This window comes from Solanum pennellii, chromosome 5 (genome assembly GCF_001406875.1).
Source record: "Solanum pennellii chromosome 5, SPENNV200".
Classification (NCBI taxonomy): Eukaryota; Viridiplantae; Streptophyta; class Magnoliopsida; order Solanales; family Solanaceae; genus Solanum; species Solanum pennellii.
Window position 1 is genome coordinate 18,723,816 of NC_028641.1, and position 20,769 is coordinate 18,744,584.

At 36.4% G+C, this 20,769-nt stretch overlaps 1 protein-coding gene across 2 annotated transcripts; it reads left to right on the forward strand.

Annotated features, from left to right (window-relative positions):
• The first annotated feature begins 923 nt into the window (after positions 1-923).
• LOC107018841 (BRCA1-associated RING domain protein 1-like) lies at positions 924-10,357 on the forward strand. Of its 2 annotated transcripts, none has more exons than XM_015219422.2 (9): positions 924-1,117; positions 1,354-1,645; positions 1,843-1,943; positions 3,123-3,309; positions 3,410-3,519; positions 8,480-8,570; positions 9,085-9,250; positions 9,590-9,708; positions 9,865-10,357. In XM_015219422.2, exons 2-9 carry the CDS (start codon positions 1,412-1,414, stop codon positions 10,204-10,206), a joined length of 1,350 nt encoding a protein of 449 aa, XP_015074908.1. In that variant the 5' UTR covers positions 924-1,117; positions 1,354-1,411; the 3' UTR covers positions 10,207-10,357. The 2 variants fall into 2 exon arrangements, with proteins under 2 accessions (XP_015074908.1, XP_015074909.1); XM_015219423.2 differs by having other exon boundaries at positions 940-1,117; positions 1,324-1,645.
• The last annotated feature ends 10,412 nt before the right edge of the window (positions 10,358-20,769 follow it).

Consider the following 20,769-nt stretch of genomic DNA (forward strand, 5'->3'; position numbering starts at 1 on the left):
AAATTTCAAAAAAATGACGTTTGAGGTCATTACACACATAATCTATGGACATCCAAGGGGGAGTGTTATAAATCCATTGAATAGTGGATTGTCCATTTGCTTTCTTCATGAACTAATCCTATCATGTTTCTATATATCCAAGGTGACATGAACCTTTGTAGATAACTATGTACCTATTAATTGGACATTAAACATGGTGACCTTTTGATTGATTTCTCTACCTATAAATAGAGATATCATTCATCATTATAACATACACTTGAATAAGAAGAAAAGTTCTCTTCATCTCTATATCTTGTCTTCTTCTCTTTGTACTTATATTGCTATGAGCTTGATTTTATAACTAGAACAAAATAAAAAGATTTACCTAAAATTGAAAGAGTAGCTAACCTCAAATTTGATGAAATCAAAATGGGAAAGAACATGTATAATTGAACAAAGACATAAAAGAAGATGAAGAAGCTTATACATTTATTTATGAAATGACACAAATAATGCTATGTAACCGATAAATTGTGTTGGTAACAAAGCAAAAGACACATCCTTAAATGATAGTACAAAGTTAAGAAACAACATGACAAACATATCCTTATCTTGAGATATAATGCCTAAAAATATCAGGGTGATACCACATTGGAACTCATGCTTCTAATATGGTATAAAATAAATAAAATATAAATACTATTTCTTCCGTTTAAAAAAAATGACCCTATTTCTTTTTACTCCGTTTCAGAAAGAATGACTATTTTTCTTTTTTGACAACACTTTAACTTTAACTTTTCATGTGATATGTTTAAGACCACAAAATTAAAGAATAATTTGATACATTAACATAACTTTAATTTACAACGACAAGATTAAAAAGTCTCCTTTTTAACTCTATTTCAAATTAAAGTAGACATCGTTTTTAAAAGGGAGTAACTAATACTTATTTTTCTTTGGTAACAATCCCATTTCGTACACTAGTATAGGGCAATGGATTATCCCTTGGAAATCCAAATAAGCACCAAAATTTTTATTCATATATTCTGTGGCGTTATCAGTTCAAGATTTTTATAGCTTCAAATCATCTGGAAGCAAGAGAAAACCTCACTTTTTGCCTTGACAATCAGTAAAGGTAAGAAACCATCGATTTTTCAAACAAAGAAGGAGTTTAGTAGGACGAATCAAAGGGAACAGCAGTTTCATGCTTGCTAACTAATGATTTTGTGATTCTTGGGTTATAATAAGTTTTAATTGGTTTGTTAGATTGAAAAAATGGAACATGCAAAAGTTTTTGTTAGTATTCTCTCCTATATGATTTTCTTCTTTTTTTTTTTGAAGCTTTACACAAATTTGATCCTCTCTTTCCAGAATATAGTCAGTACAGGATACTGACAAATAGTTGGGGGTTTAAGACATATTTCATGAAATGGATATTAAGCAGCAAAAGAAACTAAACTCTGGTTTGTCAGAAATGAGCTTAGAAAGTCATGATCATATTCTCCAAAGATGCCCTAGTTCTGAAATTGTTGCTGATTCCAACTGCAATTTGGAGTATAAAATATGTGAATCTCCTAATGTTGTTCAGCCAAAAGCAGTTATAGATCAACATCCTCCGAAAGCAAGTGTTTGTGCTTTCTGTTATTCTGCTAAGACCACAGAGGTGAGTTATCAGTACAGGAGAAACTTCAAGCTATCAGCTGGCTTGCTTTATACTTTTCTTAATACTCACTCCACTGCTATCATTTGGAAAGTTATCTAATTATTTTGTGGTCCACTCCTTTGTTTATCTGCACATATTCTGCTATATGTAGCCCATTCTTGATACTAACTTTTTCATTTTTTGTCAAATATTTGCAGAAAACTGGACCTTTTTTGTACTTTGCAAATGGAAGGGAAGTTGTGGGTAATGTTACTTCTCTTTCCAAAGTCATATGTGTGCACAGTAAGTGCATTGAATGGTAGGTGGTTTAAATCACTTTGCTTGATATTCTTCATTAAAAAAAAATCACTTTGCTAGATATTCCAGACATATTTTTGTTTTATAATTACTTGCCATTTCAAAAAACATAATAATGTTTGATTATTGCGCAACTGATAACGGGAAGCTTTAAGTAGCAGTTAAGTGACAGCTCAATCCTGTGCAATCACTTTATTTCTTTATGTAGGTGTTGGATAACAGGATGAGATGGAACAAGTGGACTTTAAATGCATTATGTCTCTTCATCTTTATGCTTGAATTATTTAGCTGTGGATAGATGTTATGGACAATTGCAGTTGGAGAAAAAAAAGGAACCTTCTTTTGTTGGTCTAACGAATTCTTTTTATTTAATAGAAGTGTCAATATTTACATACTAGCTCATTGGACACTAGAGTTACATCCTCAAAAATAACCAAGAGGAAACTATGGTTAGTTGGTCAGCTAAACAAAACAGAACCAAGTCTACAAACAAGGAAAACAACTAAGCCTATCTAAACAGCTTGTCCATTTACCCACTATATGTAACTGTATAACTATGACTCTAATGATAGCTTTGCTTTCATGTGCTTTCTGACTGAATCTCAACTTTTTCGATCTAACCAGAGATGATAGCAGTGGCTACAAATAGAAACCCCATGATAGCATTCATAGATCTTCTATTGTTCACCTTGACTGACAGCCACCCTACCTCAGCCTCCCATGATCCGATCTGCCTATTAAGTCCCATACAATGTAGTAGAGTCTTCCAGATATGCTGGGAATAGAGCTATCAAAGAACATATGAGCATGAGTTTCCTCCCTGCAGATGCACCAAGAACACAATCCAAATGTCTTTAGTAACCTTTGGTTGTAACAATCGAACATCGTAATCTGTTTTGCTTATGAAACTGTGTTTTTAGTGAATTTAGTCATATTTGAATAATCCAGATACGGCTTAACTCATATAGAGCTAATCAGGCAACACGTATAGGCTGTTTCACTACATGACTTGTATCTCCACTGCTAAAGCATAATCTCATTCTTATATTACTTCATATTTCCGTTGATCCTTTGGTGTGCTGCTTTATTTGTGAACGCCACAATTATTTGCTAGTCAATAAACTTAGGTAAGTTAGGTTTGATTGGATACCTTTTCGGAACTTAATTTCATTGGTTACAGGACACCTCAAGTATATTATGAAGGAGAAATTATAAAAAATTTGGACACCGAGTTGGCAAGAGCTACAAAAATCAAGTGTAGTAGTTGTGGCATGAAGGGTGCAGCACTTGGCTGCTACATGACGTCTTGCAGGAGGAGTTATCATGTGCCCTGTGCATTTGAAATCCAGGATTGCAAATGGGATATGGTAAGTAAATACAACTAGTAGTTAACATATTTATCAAATTGAGCATTGTAAAGTTTTCATCTTCTTATTTTCCCTTAAAAGTTCACATATTTAATTACAGGAGAACTTTGTGATGCTGTGCCCAGTTCATAAATCTGTTAAATTTCCAAGTGAGAAGTCAAAGTCTATAGAACATATCAGGAGGGAAATGCATCCAAAGGCTTCTCCCCTGTAAGAAGAGTAATTAAGGCACTTGCTATTTTGTTTTCTATCGGCTCTTAAATTATTGGTAGTTGTTGAGAATGATAAAAACATCATCATATGAATTGTAAAATCTGTGTGCTACTACTTCAATCTACCCACCTGCCTTAAACTCCTTGGTTTAAGTTTTGTTAATTTTGAAACTGGTGTAATTTCCTAGTACCATCAATATTTTATACTGGTTTTCTAGATAGAAATAATGTAAACTACTACTTTGACTTCAAAATAACATTATTATTTTTAAAAAGAAGAATTAATTCTAGTTAACAAGATGTTCGGCATTTGTTTGCAATACATTATCTTGGAGGTTGTTGTAAAAACTTTATTATTAATAGAGAAAATAGTCAATTGCCTCCCAACCTATTAGCCAATACCAACTACACACCTATGATTCATGGGTACCTCTTGAACCATTTCAAAGTGAAATTGATTCCACCCTAAAATGTCATAATCAGTCATGTGTTTTATGGTGAAATACACACGCTTGACACGTGTATTTCATCAGCTAATCTTTTTCTTTTTTGTCCTTCATCTTCCTTTCGTCTTCAAAATCATCATTTCAGCCCTAATTACTATAAAACACCATTTGTTTTACCTAAAAAAATTCTTATGTGTCTAACAAATCAGAATCAAATCTAAGGCACTACTTTATCCATACAAAATTGTTGCCATCTTCTCCGAGCCATCACCTGTCAAGTTCCAAATAGAGGCAAAATCAACTCGTAACGTCAATTTAAAAACCCGTCATTCTTATCTCTCCAAAATATTCATGAACATTTGTAATATGAGATTGGCTTTGATTCTTAGTGGGTTCTACAAAAAATATGGATGATGGTGAGTTATGGCTACCTAGTACCTTCTGCATGTAGCAGTTGTTTCCATTTCAGTTCCTTCTAATAAGTTCAAAAACAACAACCCCATTGCTTCTTCTCTTTGTTGTTGTTACTCTTGAGTCAATGACTTAGAAAGAGGAACATTAAAGGGTATGCCTTTTAAAAATGGATTTGATTTATTGGATGTGTTCTAAACAAGTCTATTGAAGAATTATGTTCATAAATGCATCAATTGCTGGTAATTTTGTATACCAGACATTCATGTATGAAGCTTCAACAATGATAATGGTGGAGGAGATATAGTTGTTTAGGTAAATAACGAGAAAGAGAAAGAAAAGGAAAAAGAGAAGGAGAAAAATTCTAAAAGAAAAAGAAAAAAGGCAACTCATTCTCTTTGAGAGAGTGAAATGCATTCTTTGTGCCAACTTAACACTTAAGGATTTATTTATTACATTTTAAGTAGGCCAGGGGGTAATAGGACCCTATGAACTATATGTGTAGTGGGTCATTAGCTAATAGGTTGTGGGACGGGGTATGCATGACTATTTTCTCTTTATTAAGATGAAGATTTTAGGAGTTTAATTTCAGCGTTCTAAAATATCTTTGGTAAACATAGATAATTTTTCTTTCTAACTTTTTTATATAATTTTGTACCTTTTTTTTTGTCATCTTCAATATTGTTTCAACAACAACATACCCAGTGGAATCTCACAAGTGGGTTTAGGGATGGTAGAGTCTACGCAAATCTTACCAGTACATCGTGGAGGTAGAGATGTTGTTTCAAACTGACGCTTGACTCGAGTCCAACATATCTTGTAAAAAGGAGAAACTTGTTCTGAATGGAAACCCTGATTGAGACCACCCACACGGTGATCAAAACTCTTCCTTATTTGCTTCAGTGTCAATTGATTGACACATGAACGAAGCTGTAACGGAGCATGTAGGTGATGATCAAGCACGACTTTAATAGCTGCCTGTGATTGAAAAAAAGGAGAACTTGATCAGATAGTTCGTGCGGTGAATTTCTCACCTCTCTATTGATCTTTCCCTTGCCGTATAGGTAAAGCTAGAAGAGCAACCATCATTGGCCGACAGCTTACTGGCAAACCTTCCATTCTTATGTTTACATCACCTCTCTTTCTCGCATTGACCAGACAATAGTTTCAAGGGAGCATCCTATGGGGCAACCATAGCTTGAACCGTCCTTCTCGCAGTCAACTATATAACTTAGGTAGCAATGGTTTGAGCAAAATAGTGGTTAATCTTCGTTGTGTCCTTAGGGTGGGCGACATGAATAACTTTTCTAGCATCAACATGAATTGACCAAAGACTGGAGTAGTTGTCATCTTTTTTCATAATAGTCATCCAACAAGAAAGACAAAGACCACTAAGCTTAGTGGAATAGGAAAGAGAGTGTCGAGCACAACTTCCATGTCATCAGGGTTTCTTTTCATTTATTTGGAGAAGGAATGAAAAAGGCTTTTTCAAGAAGGCATGATTGTCATGTCGATCTACAATTGAGAAATATTATCTCTAGGTCCCTCACTTTAGGGCTTTCTTCCACCGTTGACAAACATGGTTCAACGGGCCAGCTATGCTTCCTTTTCTAAAACAGTGACACACTAGTCTGATTCCCTCTTCAAAAATTGCCAGAAATCCTTCTATTACAACCCCAGTAAACAGGGCATTCAAAACATCAATCTCATTCTATGCTCTATGCCATCTTTCGTATACTTTGACTATTGATTCATTTGCACAAACTTCCCTCACAAAGGAAAGTGGGTAAAGGCCCGAATAAAAAGACTCTTCTTTCTTTGATTTGAAAAGACGGTGAGAGCCTTAACCCTCTGGTTTGTTGGTAAACCCTTCAAAGATAGAAAGCCAGTGTCCTCTTTGAAGAGTTTGGTGAAAGAATCGGTAGCATTCGAGGATGATCTGAGCTGAGGTCTAGCCCTAAGGGATAATGAGCATGGCAACTACCGTAAAATGAAAGGATAGGGGCCATACTCCATAGCCTCCTTTATACGAGATTTCCTAAGCTTTCTCTCTTGTTGCATTCTATTTGCGATGAAAGAACATCATACAGTCTCATTCAAACAATGAAAGATAGGTAATCGACTCTATCCAAAACTGAGACTCAATAGGGGAAAGGGACTTAGGGGACAACTAGAAGATAAATGATCAAGCAAGCGGACGCAATCAAAGAGCATCACCACTTTTCAATCGTCAAAAGTGAGATTTCTTTTAGTTCAGTCTACTTTTATCTTTTGAGTCAGAATCTTTATACAGGAAATCAGGTTTTTTGAATGTCTCTCTTCTGACCTGGCCTATTAAGTAAGTTAGTTAGAGACCAGAACTGGACCTGCGAGAGACGAGATTTCCAGTAAGAGTAGGTGCATGTGAAGTTGAGAGTTGGTCAAAAGAGCCCGCGCACCTTAAGTTGCACTAGTGGATTGAATAACCTTTTTTTAGTGCCAACAAAGTGTATGTGCTCTTGGTTAATTTAAAAAACAAGTATTGGCGGGAGAACTGATACTATAAGTAGGACAAAAGCCTTCAAAGAGTTCCACTTATCAAGGGAACTCCTTTCTTGACATTTGTATTTGAGAGTGAGAGCTATGCTTAGGTCAGTTCCCTCAGACAAGATATTCTGGAGGCCTAATTCCAAACAGAACTCAAGGTAGAGGAAGCCCTTCGTTTGGACAGGGTTACTGAAGACTCTCTTTCTGCTAAAAGGCTTTTGATTAGAGGGGAACGCTCTATCCATTTGGGAAGCCATTATCCTTGAAAATCTACTTGGACCACCTATTTTTTCTTTTCTTTTGAGAAGGTAACATTTGTGTATATTGACAAGTCAGTACATGGGTTGCACTGAAACCATATGTGCATATATATCAATAGACAGAAAAACTAACTCAAAATCCTGACAAGATCCGTCTATAATTGAGTCGGTATCCTCAAGTATATTTGTTTGCACCAGAAACAAAAAAGTCAAACAGTTTAGTTTGATCATCTGTAGGTCACAATTTTTGCTTTCAGAACATCTTGAACTCCTTTCCTTCCATATTGTCCACCAGATGCAAGTTGGGACAATTCTCCATCTGTCTCTGTCTGCTGCTCGTACTCCTGTCTGCTGCTCGTACTCCTGCTTCCTCCCAACCATATAACAAGTGAGTTATTTTGTTAGGCATGACCCAGCTAATGCCCCCAAGTCTAACAAAAATCCTCCACAGTTGTGTAGTTTTCTTGCATTTTAGGAATAGATGACTAACTGTCTCAACCTCTTCAGATAGAGAACTATGGAACCCACTGCAGCCCGCCTTATAGAAGGCTTTTTCAAGCGATTGCTCGACAGTACTTAGATCTGGTCTTTGAAGGAATAAAAAAAAGGAGAGACTGGTTAACACTATACTAGACTCACCCTGGATCCACCCTGATTGAATGACAGGGTGTTGGTATCTCTTGTCATAAAAATGTAGTGAATCCACAATGTTGCTATTTGTTAAGTGAAGCTATAAGAGGAACTGCTCGAGTTGATGGTATAATTAGGTTTCACTATGCTCTTGATAAGCAAGTGTATCTCATTTGATTGTCATGTGGAGAAGAGGCTTGTTAAGGGATTAGTATGTCTAATAGGAGTATCTTCACATACATATGCACACTAGAAGAGATGTGTATCTGTTTAGGTTTTAAAAGTCTAGTTAAATACTTAAATTGAGTAGTCCATTATGATTTATGTTTATCCATTAGTGTAAAATTGGGAAAGTGTTTTTGTTTTCTCTTTCTTCTAGACTTTGAATGAAGTAATATCCTTGTCAAGAAGTTAGCTAGCATATCTATTGGAACATATTGGATATCAAGCTCCGTTACATGAAGGAAGCCACATAATATCGGGGTTTATAGTTGAAGAGCTTTATATTAATTCATGAAATACATAACAAAACTTGCTTGTATACTATAACACATCATTTTTTTTCCATGTAAATCAAAGGGCAATTGTGATAAGTATAGTCATTAGAATATGAGGGTAATTGTCCTCATCTATAAGCAAGAAGCAAGTCCATAACTCTCTTCCTTTTTGACCATTGTGCATGCAGAACCACCGAGCAATTGACTTTTTGGGCAAGATCATCAGATGGACCAAAAGAATGGGTTCTTTGTGGGTCTGCTCTATCCTCAGAAGATAAGGTTGGTTTATCTTATCTGCAGTGACTATATCCTCTGCTAGTTCTATCATATGTCCCCTGTATCTATTTAAGAGTGTTTGATCAGTCTTACAATCATGTATGCAGTTACAAGTCACATGGAGAACTGCCATTGGCATGTTTCCAGTCAAAAACCCTTTGTTTATTTGATTATTTCAGCTCTCTGGTATACTAGAGGAGTCAACTTTTGATGGTCATGCATAGATGGTTTAACTCTACGTTTGTCAACGTTAGTTGATGTCTTAGTCCTGGTTGATCATTGATGCATGTCCTGGGAATAGCAATGTATGAAAGATCCACTTATTTTAGTATCTTCACATTTATTTGCTTTTACTTTTATGGTATTTGTACTTTAGCCTACTTTAATGCCCTTTTATTTTGAGAAAGCCTTTGAAGTAAAACAAATTGTAACTTCTTTTTTGTTTGGAATTGTTAGCCGAAAATGGTGCATTTCAGATATTATTAATCCATCGTATTGGTTTTTTGACATTTTGCAGTATATGTTGGTGAAATTTGCTGATATGTGTGGTGCAACTGTGTGCAAGTTCTGGAAACCAAATGTCACACATGTTGTTGCAACAACTGATGTAAAGGGTGCATGCACCAGAACAATGAAAGTTCTCATGGCGATTTTGAGTGGAAAATGGATCCTAACTATGGACTGTAAGCACTGTTTCCTGTTATATAAAATTGTTTGTGGGATAGGTTTTTCATTTGGTTCTCCATGGAATGAGGGTGAACGTTCAATTGCTATTGAATCAAGAAATGCAATAAAGTAGAATGTGTGGGGGATATAAGAATAAGTTGTTTTGTTATTGAGGGAAGAGAAGGAAATACCTGGATAGATGTGTCACTTCTCCAGAGCCACTTTGAATGCGTGGACATTTTTTTGGAAATAGTGTGCTTGGCCTGGGTCAATAGTTAATTAGGTGTCTAATGAAAAGACGGATGATTAATTTCTTTTAATTCCATTCTCCTACCATGGAACTTGTTTATTTGCAGGGGTAAAAGCTTGTGTTGCAGCAAATGGTCCAGTAAATGAAGAACTTTATGAAATAAGTCTAGACAATTATGGCCGTTCTGGGGGCCCCAAAGCTGGAAGGTTGATGGCCTCAACTAATGTAAGTATCTGGTTATTGCAGCGCTAGAGAAACTAGTTTATTATATTCCTTGTGAATAAGCTTGATGGCTAAAGATATTTTTTTCTGGTTCTCAACTGAGGTGGCACATATTAAAAGCTTTAGTATCGAGTAACCAATTATCCCTTTATGTTACAGGAGCCAAAGCTTTTTGATGGTTTCGAGTTTTATTTTATTGGAGATTTTATGCCAGATTACAAAAGTGACCTGTTAGATCTAGTCGAGGAGGCTGGAGGCACTGTCATTCAGAGTGAGGAGCAGTTGGTGAAACAGAATCATGCTGCACAGGGAACTCAGCCATCTTCTCTAGTCGTATATAACTGTGATCTATCGCAAGGTTGCTTTGAAGAAAAAATCAGAATTTTGCAGCAAAGATTAGCAGAAGCTGAGGATCTAGCCGAGCAAATCGGTTCTCAGACCGTTCAGCATACTTGGATTCTGGAATCTATTGCTGCATGTAAATTGGTACCTTTCTGCTGATGAGTGATCGCAACAAGTTTTTTGTGCAACTGAAATACTTCCACTTGTGGCAGAAGAACAAAAGTAGTTGTACATTTTCTGCACCTGGGAAATATAGTTGAATCTTAAATGCTAAATTTTGTGTATAAATGTGAAAGAGATTTTACAACCTTGGTTTCAAGTTCTAACAATTTATTCAAATTGGACTAAAAAAGAGATATTACAACCTTTGTTTCAAGTTCTAACAATTTATTCAAATTGGACTAAACCCAATATATTTATCCTGAATGAACCCACGGTCCAAGCTATTTACGTGACTGTCTCCTTGTTCTATTCAATGAACCATTGCTTCTGCATCCTTAATATCATTATAGTATATATACACTCTAGTAGTATTTATATACTATGATGGTATCCATATACTCTAATGGTATCCAATAATAGTTCAACAGTTTTTTCATTAAATATACAATATTTAATAAATATTGAAAATGAGGTTAAGCGATCCTATTAAATGATAAAATATTGATATTTTAAAAATTTTCCATTTTTGTTTCAAGCCATTTTATGACAATTCATTTTTAGACCATGAAGCCCAAACAAATTTGGTGGGTCATGACCCAACATAGTTTTTATTTCAATCTATTTTCTTGTTTTTAGTTTTAATCTAACCGGCTCACTTGACATCCCTAAACTTAGGATAAGACATTCTCAAGAGAAGGAAAAAAAGATTATGCCAAAATTTTAATTTATTTTCATTTATAGCCTTATGCTAAATGGTTCTTAATGGTTAAAAAATATTAACAAACATGAAGTTGGGTATTTAATTATTACATACTGAAAGCAGAGAAATGGTTCCCTTGGTTAAAAAATATTAACACGAACTTGGATATTTAATTTGTACACTAATAAATTTGGTTGCACTTTGCGCGGTCGTTAGTAACTCTTTTTTAAAAATGATTCACTACAAAATTCTTCTGTGAAAAAATTTAAAATATAAATTTGTATTCATATAAATTATGATTTGAGACCAAGATAGTGTTGTTAGTTAATAACCCATACATATATCAAACATAAATAATTTAAGCATCGATTGTTTTAATAATAATCTCCACCTTTACACTTTGATGTTTTTATCATTTAATTATTTATTAACCAGTTAACTATATGAATGTAACAACGTCAAACATAAAATGAGTATTTTATTTTTTTATCGAACATCAATTAAAAATGAGAGGCACAATCTTTCTAAGATAATGGGAGGAAAAAAAATATAAAAGAAACTTGATTCACAATTAAATTTTAGGAAAATGACATAATAAGATGAATATGTCCACTAAAGAAAAACTAAATGAAAAACATTCATAAATACATAAAGAATTTTATCTTTGTCATGTCTAATTGAGTTTCTTAAAATGTCATCTAAGCCAAAATTAACTTATGGTAAATACCAAGGACAGGAAATATGGAAATAATATGAATTTAAACACTTCTAACATTTAAATAAAATAAATAGAAAATTTATGATTGCTATAGTTAATGCCTCTTTATTAGAAGTACCTTTTCTCTTAATTTATAATAACTTTTATGTTTCTAATTAAGATGTATTTAAAGAAATTCATTAAAGAGTACTATTTGATTTTTTAAAAATTAAAATATGTTGAATGAACAAAATTAAAGGAAGAAATATATTCTATCTATTTTTATTAGTTATCAACATTATTAAAATGACTGTCCCAAAATATTTATCATTAGTAAAATCAAATTAAAATAAATTGATTTTTTATTTTAACTTTAAATAATTATTTAATAAAATAATTCTTCTTGTTTATGATTTCTGAAAGGATTTGTAAAAGAGAATTGAGACAACTGATATGGAATGAATAGAATAAACAATATCGACAAAAAGATTATTAGACAACTCACCTTAGACATTTTTATTAAAAGGAATGAAATGAACGGAAAAAAAGCAAACAAAAGGAAGATCAATCATATATTAAGACTATAATTGAAATGAGCCCTTGTATAAATTTGATTGAAAAATATTTAAAACAATTTCATATAAATAATAGTCTAAATAATATATTTTATTTGTCTAAAATTATCAGTTATTGATTTTTGTGCAAACCTTGTCAAAGTAAATGTTATAGTTAATCACAGTTAATATCATTGCATTTTTTGCAACTAACTAACCACTATATTAATTACAATAATAATCTTGGTACCATATTTCATAATTAAACATATATGAAATTGATAAATTAAAAATTGAATGGTATATGAAATTGATAAATTAAGAATTGAATGACATGAAACGAATGATAGAACAATATAAATAACAAAAAAAAAACCACAATACATACTTCTCCCAATTGATTTCGTTTGACAAATAACTTAGCAGTCTTCGTTAGATACTTAAATTTTCATAACAATAAAATTAACGACTTCAAATTCTAATTGCCACTAATATCGTTTTTCAAAAGGACAACATCAAAAATTATTTTTCAACATAAATTTGACAAAAATATTTCAGTTGATTTTACTTTTATGACTATTTTAATTTTTATTTCATTTTTTTTCTAACATAAATTTTACTCTCAAAACGGCTGAAAAGGAAAATGAAAAGAAGAGGAAAAATTTAACGAGATAATGATTCTCTTAATTTATCAAACATGATGTTAATAGAGAAAAAAAAGAATAATAAAAAAAATCAATCACCTCTATTCCAAAATTATGCAACTATACATATAGTCAAGAAATCACTAAGGAAAGAGAAAAATGTTTATCGAATGTTGAAAGTTGATCTTTTATTTCGTCAAACACCAGATGTTAGAAGAAGATAAAAAGAACAATCAACAAAACAAAATCACTTATATTTCATAATCATGCAAATAACATATAATTAAAAAAATCATATAAATAATAATAATCCACAAATTATGAAATCATAAGACTAAATATATAGTAAAGAAATCACTAAGAAAAAGAGGAAAAGATTTACTGAATGTCGATAGATGATATTTTATTTTGTCAAACACCTGATGTTAGAAAAAGAAGAAAAACAATTAAGAAAATCAATTACTTCTATTTTATAATCATGAAAATAACATATAATATAAAAAAAATCATATCAATAATACTCCACACATTACCAAATTATAAGACTCAAAATTCAAGCATTCAGAAGTAGTATAGCAAGTAGTGATACGCTCAAATTACACCTCCCTAAAGAAGTATAAGCGGTCATATCAAGTACAAAATCCAACTATTAGGTTAGGGTCGATACCACGAGAAAAATGGTTTAGACTTAACTTCACTGTACGATTACTTAGATTTAGTCAACTTTTTTCCGAAAATAAATAATAAAAGGGGGGATTTGTGAAGCTAAAGTCTTTTAATATCTCTAAGTAAAACAAGTAATAAGAGTAAAACTTTGATTTTTATCAAATTGTGAGAGAAACTAGAGTGTAAGTATTTCCCATAGGTTTATAACGTCGTATTCCTAGCTAATAACTAGTGTTTTGCATGCAAAGTGATAAGTTAGGTATCTCTAAATCCTTGGTCCGACATTTAGAGAATTTCACCCCGTACCTTGGTCCGGCTACGTTCATATTAAGCATCATATTCGATGTATGACTTAGTTATTACTTCGCACCAATCGAAATGAGCCTATTAGATAGTATCTCACTAAATCTATGTTGATGATTCTTTTCCTATTAACTACCTCCTTGGTCCGGCAAGTAGTAATAAGGTGAATTCTAACGCGTGCACTCGTTAAAAAACTTCTAAGCGAAATAATTATCAATGCATGCAATAACCTATTTGAAAATTGTTATTAAGCTAGGTCTACATTGTTAATCAGCCATGGTTCCCACAACCCTAGTTGTGGATTTAGTTACCCATGCATAGAAGAACACAATTCACAGTAGATAAGCAATAAATCATGAACTTACTTTGAGAAATTCGAAGAAAATCCAGAAATTCAACTTGAAACAACAAGAAATTACTTCAAAACGAAATCTGGAAATTTGAGTTGATGCTAAAGTTGCAAAAACCCAATCTCCAACAACAAACTATGAAAAGAAATAGAATCCAACCCCAAAAACGAAGTTTTACACCCTATTTATAAAAAAATATTGTTCTAAATTAAAAGAAATTAAAATAAGAAAAGTTGTACGAAAACACGACTGTAATCGACGACCGACACAGACGGTCCGTCGATGAAACGATGGACCATCAACTGCCACCGTCAGTCCAGACTTAGCATCTTTTTTTCTCCTTCAGTTAGCATCTTCTCTGAATCAATCGAAGGACCAACAACACGGTCCGTCGATGCGTCTATGGTCCGTCGATGCCTTTTGTCGTTCCATACTTAGACTTTCTTCAACTTCGAGTACTGGGACTATCTCTGATACAATCGATGATTCAACAGGACGGTCCGTTATTCACTCGACGGAACGTCAATCCTTCCGTAGCCCCACACTTGGTCAAATTTCTCTGAGTTTCTTAAGATGCTTGAACTTTCAATCGACGGTCACCACCTACGGTCAGTCGATTGAATGACGGGGCGTTGATGGCATTCATGGGTCACCTCTGCAGTGCACTAAATCTCAGCTGCCTCATGCGTTTTGGTTTTGGACACCTTTCCTGCAAAACAAAGATAAAATCATGTTAAAAATACTATCAAAATGCTCTAGACACACACCAATCTTAGAAAAAAAAGCATTGAAAGTACCGTGAATCCACGGTACATGAACACCCCAACTTTAATACGTTGTTTGTCCTCAAACGACATACTATGACTCAACACAACGCTATGCACACAAGTATCCTCTTTTAAGTTTCACAATAACATGGCTATCAATCCCAACTTTTTCTTTGCTTTAGTGCATGCTTCTACTCTTAGGCTTGATAAGCTAACTCATATGGATCAGACCATGACATAAACTCACTATGCACCGACACCTCTACTCTTTGGCATCTTGCCAAGGTACCAACTTTCCAATATTGCAACTAATGCCCTCACTTCAAAAGAAATCCTCCTTTTTCGCACAGTGATTTCAACTTTGGGTACAAGGATTATTATTCAACACTAACGTTTAAAACAAATTCACACCTAGTTAGTACGTGTCGCCATAGGCTTGCCCTTGTTTTCACTGCTTAAGTTCACCACATTACACTCTTAGGATCATGATAGGACTTTCTTGGCTTGTAACGTAGGTTCAAGGTCAGGTATGATACATATAGGTACATTTTAGTGACTTTTCCCTCCTTGAAATTTTGACTAAGCGTCCTACCTCTTTCATTATCTATTACGCCCTACCTTTCTTTTTTTGTCCTTTCTGCCTTGATTTCTCCTTTGTTCTTTGTAGAAGTGACTCTTACTTATTTTTGTTCAACTCCTTTTCTTTCTTTTCTCTTTGTTATTTTTTTTTCAATTGATAATTTTGCCTGAATCACTTCTCTTTGATCACTTTTCTTTTCTTTTCCACATTACTCTTTTCATGCCCACATTTCGGGTCCTAACTCATAATAGCCACCCTCAACTTATCGCTTTTCCATGAGTCAAGGCACACATTACCCAAGGTTGGGTCAGGGCTAAGACGAGGTCAATTTCTGCATTAGCCACCCTCAACTTATGCTTTTGGCCTAAGCTGAGGTGCACATGTCCAAGGAGAGACCAGGGCCAACACATTATACCTAGGAAGGTGAGTTGGTTAAAAAAAAAACGAAAAAAAATCTATTATTGGCTCAACATATTTGGATAAAAAAGGAGTTACAATTTCATTTGATTCACTTATTTTAGGCTAGATGTTTGCTAATTCGAACACGGGACTATGATCCTTTCCTAGTCGTCTAACACAAGTTCTAGCTAGGTACCAATAGTGGAACAATCAAACTTCCTCACACTCTCTTGATAGATCGTTACCCTATCAGATTGTTAGACACCTAGTTTGAGTGTTCGCTTTAGGGTCATGTAGTGGGTGCATCTCTATGTTATGATTAGAGACAACACGTTCAACTTCTTTATACCTATTCATGCAAGCATTTTCTTAGAATGGGATATCATTCATTCTTATAGATCATGCTTCATATTTCACTTTCATACTTTGTACAAGTTACGACATGCCGGTTCAACAGTAAGGTAATCAATCTCTTGGGGCAAAAGAACACAGGTAAAAAAACCCCGAAGAGAGGATCCTGAGTTAAGCTACTCAGACTTCACCCTGACACTCACTTTACATTTACCCCTCCCCCAACAAAGGAAACATGCAATTTTCCTCAATGCATAAGAAATATAAAGATAGGGTGGTAGGTAAAGCAAACCTGAGGAGCATAGCGCCGATGATCATCAATCACAGAGTAGTAGGGTCGCCCTCAGTGGTGCCCACAACAATCTCCGCACCCTCAGTGGTGCTCCTCTCAACAGGCTCAGGTCTAGAACTAGATGCTCAACATCCAACTCTTGAGCCATCATTTGACGGGTCTCTTCATCAATCACAGAGGCTCTCCTCGCAGCCTCAAGGTTCGTCCGCTCCTTCTTCCTTGCACGAGCATCCTCTCCCTCAGTGGTACGGCTGGAATGGTGCCGCTTGGCACGCTCAGGTGGCTCAGGAAACGGTGTGGTGGGGGTAGTGAATAGTTCAACAAACACTGTGTCCTCTGCTATCTCGACTAGTGCAGTCTCGTGCTCAGGCCCCCTCATCTCCAGAATGCAGTCAACATCGGCCCGCAAACTCACCACAGCCTCCTGAAGAGTGGTCAAATCAATGGTGGGGTATGGGCGTGCTATAACCTGCAACTCAAATGCATCAAGGTGCTAGTTAACCGCCTAAATCTTCTGCTCAGTCTGCTGGGCCACCCTCTTCTCAATCCGGTCCTTATCCTCGACAATGCATTTCTGCATCTAAGGCTGAATATGATACATCAGGGTAGCCATTTGTGCCTCTAACTTTTGGACCTTTGCTATCGGGACCAATGCTGCAGACGGTGGAGTAGACCAGGAGGAACTGGGTGCTCTACTAGTTCCAGGGGAGGACTCGGCCGGGGTGGTGTGAGTGTGCTCTTAAGTGCCAGGATCAGCCCCATGGGCTAACTCTACCGTATCCGCCGAATTCTAACTCAGCGGTTGCAACTAAACTCTAGGCCCTCTCTGCGGTGTCTCCACATTGGCCTCATCCCTGGTGAGACGTATATCTACAGTCCTGACCGGAGTATGGAGGGCATCACGGTGCCAAATGGGCACTCCAACATTACTGCATAAATGGAAGATCATACAAGCGAATGGGTAAGTAGTAGAGTTCTTAAAAGCCCTCCCATGTATCACTGAAATCAATAACTTTGCAAAGTCGATATCAAACCCAGCCACCAAAGCTGCTACCAATACTGCTCTAACCCATGTTAGAATGTTATCTACTGTCGTGAGAGATAGGCGGTGGCAAACTAACAACCAGAAGAACTTGGTTGTGAAAGTGAGATTGGCCTTTTTGATAAGTCCTCTAGGGTCTCTCTCACCGTCAATGGACGACTGCTGTGCAAGCCACCTCTTGGTGGAATCTCTCTGATCGCTAGTCCTCTGAAAATGGCCACTCTTGACCATACCCCACATGTAATCAAATTTCCGGGTCAAGGGGGTTCGAGTAATATCTATGGAGGTGCCATATAAGAAACGGAGTATGGTGGTAAGAGAAATGTCCACTAGGCAATCTCGAACTAGAACATATGTGAGTTGGTCCTGTTTGGCAGGTTTCGCCCGCCTGTCGAAAGAACCTCGGAGATTTGCCTCAAATGAGGCATAGAACTCCCGAACAATATCCTTGATATACGACCCGAAACTCCTAACCATCCACTCGAGCCTATGGCGGTAAACAATCTATGCACATCAGGGACTGTGTGAAGGCTTCAACCTGGTCATCACCCCCTTGTCATTTAGAACTTCTATGTCCCTGTAGACCTGATACTGACCATCTACGCACCATCGGTTGGGCTCATTAGGAGCTGGTGCAAAGACATCATCCTAGAGTGCCGAAGCAGACTTTGAACTATGAGCCTCATCAGACAAGGCTTGGTGGGCAGGAACCTCTAGGTGAGTGGCTCCATGTGATCCGAAACCGGAGGCAGTTGCCTCATTTGACCCCGTAGAGTAGGCCTACTCTGAACTTGATGCCGCTTTGGAGCCAGGCGCTCCCTCATAACCCGAGGCAGATCCCGACGGTGTGCTGGTCAGTGTGCTCTCCTCATTAGAACGGGAGACAGTGACTACGCCGGAAGCCACCTTCTTGGGGGTGCCCCGAGTGGCTCTTGCAGCTGGTGTAGGGGTCCGGGTGCCTAAGCGCATGTATTCAGGATCCCATTCATTGTCGGAAGTGCCAATCATCCGATGGGATAGTGCCACAGACTTGGACCTGCACCTGGAATAAACAATGTCTTGTTTGGGGGACATATGTGCTTGTAAAACAGTTTATTAGTCTCATAGAAATCTTACTACACACACAAAACAATCAAAACAAAAAAAATGAAAAACAAATCACATTCCAGTTCAGACTGCAGTACTGGTTGACAGGCACTATCGGCGGTCCGTCAATAGTATCCGTTGTTGGACACTTAGGAATTTTTTAGATTCTTTAGTATACATACCTCTCAATTGGAAACGACGGACGTGCAGAACTTCCCGTCGATCAATCGACGAACTGTAGTCCACTTCTGTCGTCTGACACTTACTCTCACAAATTAGGGTCTCATCTAGAAATGACGAAAGTGCAGAATGACTCATCAATTAGTCAACGGACCGTAGTCAACTTCTGTCATCTCACGGTTGAGCAATTTAAAAGATGATCACTCGACGGACCCTATCAAGAACCCATTGATCAATTGACGGTCCGTCGACGGGGTCTCGTGCTGTTGATCAGAGACAGATTTTAGACCTTGATTTTAGTAGCACATTTTGACCGCTTTTAGACTCGCATGTGTTTACCCAACACATAGCAACAATTACAAGACCATTTCTTCATCCTTAGGGTTTCGATTTCGCAAGCTTCATTATCGGATTCAAAGATGCTACAAAACCCTAAGCTGGAAAGCGTATAACTCATTTTAACCGGACCATACCACTACCCATTCACTTTCCATCATTCTAAGGGACATTTTACCCAGTAGTTAACAAGAACAAACATACAATTTTGTCCCTAAGTCAAGACCCACAATCCAATTTTCATTTCCAATAGCAAATGAACGAGATTTCATCAAGCAAAGGGAATCGAAATACTTGAAAATCGTAGTGGAGTAACTGGGTGAGTGATCTTTCAACAACCTACGTGCCTGCCTTTGAACACCGACCAGAGAAAGCAAGAAGAACTAAGTAGAATTTTAGAATAAGAGGGTTTTGGGAATTTGGGGGAATTTGGGAGTTTGGGGAATATGATTAGTTTGGAAGGAAGAGATATGATGTTATGATGGAAAATGAAGGAAATAAGGTGAGGGAAACGGTTGGGACAATAATTTGAAAAGATTTTGGAGGTTAATGAACGATTTTCTTTTAATATAACCAGCCGGGTTTGGGTCGGCTCACTGTCTCTTTGGACTGACGACACCCCGTCGACGGTCCATAAGTCAGTCGACAGACCGTCGATTGCACACAAACTTAGATAAAATTTCAAGACATACGTGGGATCTACGGACACCATCGACGGTCCATCGTTGAAACGACGGCCCATCGATAGGGTTCGTAGATATGTGCACCAGATCATTTTCTATAGAATTCTTGGTTTTGGTCCCTGCACATTGAACACCCAATAACCTATTTTTTGTGTGTTTTTTGGACACTTTTAAGACACGGACCCTAAACTAATCTCTAGCCAACAGTGGAAAAATAACGCATGAAGATGAGTTAAACAAAACAAAACAAGAGAATGCAACTATTCCTACAAAGAAAAGAAAAACCTATTGTTGGCTAGAGGATACACCTTGGGTTGCCTCCCATGAAGAGCTTGATTTAATGTCGCGGCACAACACACGATCCTTGATTACTTAGACTTCATCAAGGTGGTATGACTCAACCACTTCATGGACACACTGCGCATGCCCTAGGTAGATCTTAATTCTTTGCCCATTGACAGTGAACTTTGCACCCTCCTTGTTATCCAAATCAACGCTCCATGTGGGAATACTTTAGTAATAAGGAATCGCCCCGTCCACTTGGACTTGAGTTCTCCCGGAAACAAACGCAGCATTGAGTTGAATAGAAGCACCAAATCCCTGATATACCATGGTTTCACGGTATTTTTTATGCTTTTTCCTTAAGTTTAGTGGGTCCAAAAGCCTTTTTATACTAATTTTTATGTATGTTTCTCTTTATTTGCAGGAAATCTATCTAAAAGATGAATGCGGAGGTTTTTGAGCAAGAAATACAAAAAGTGCCACCTATGGAGCTTGTGACGGTTTGTCGTGCTCGTGACGGTCCGTAGGTGGCATCGTAGTGCAGCTGCTGAAGGAAGATGGGAAATTCTGACCAAGTGTGGGGTTACGGAGTGAGTGAAGGACCATCGTAGCCATGACAGTCCGTCCTGCTGGTTCGTCATGAAGATC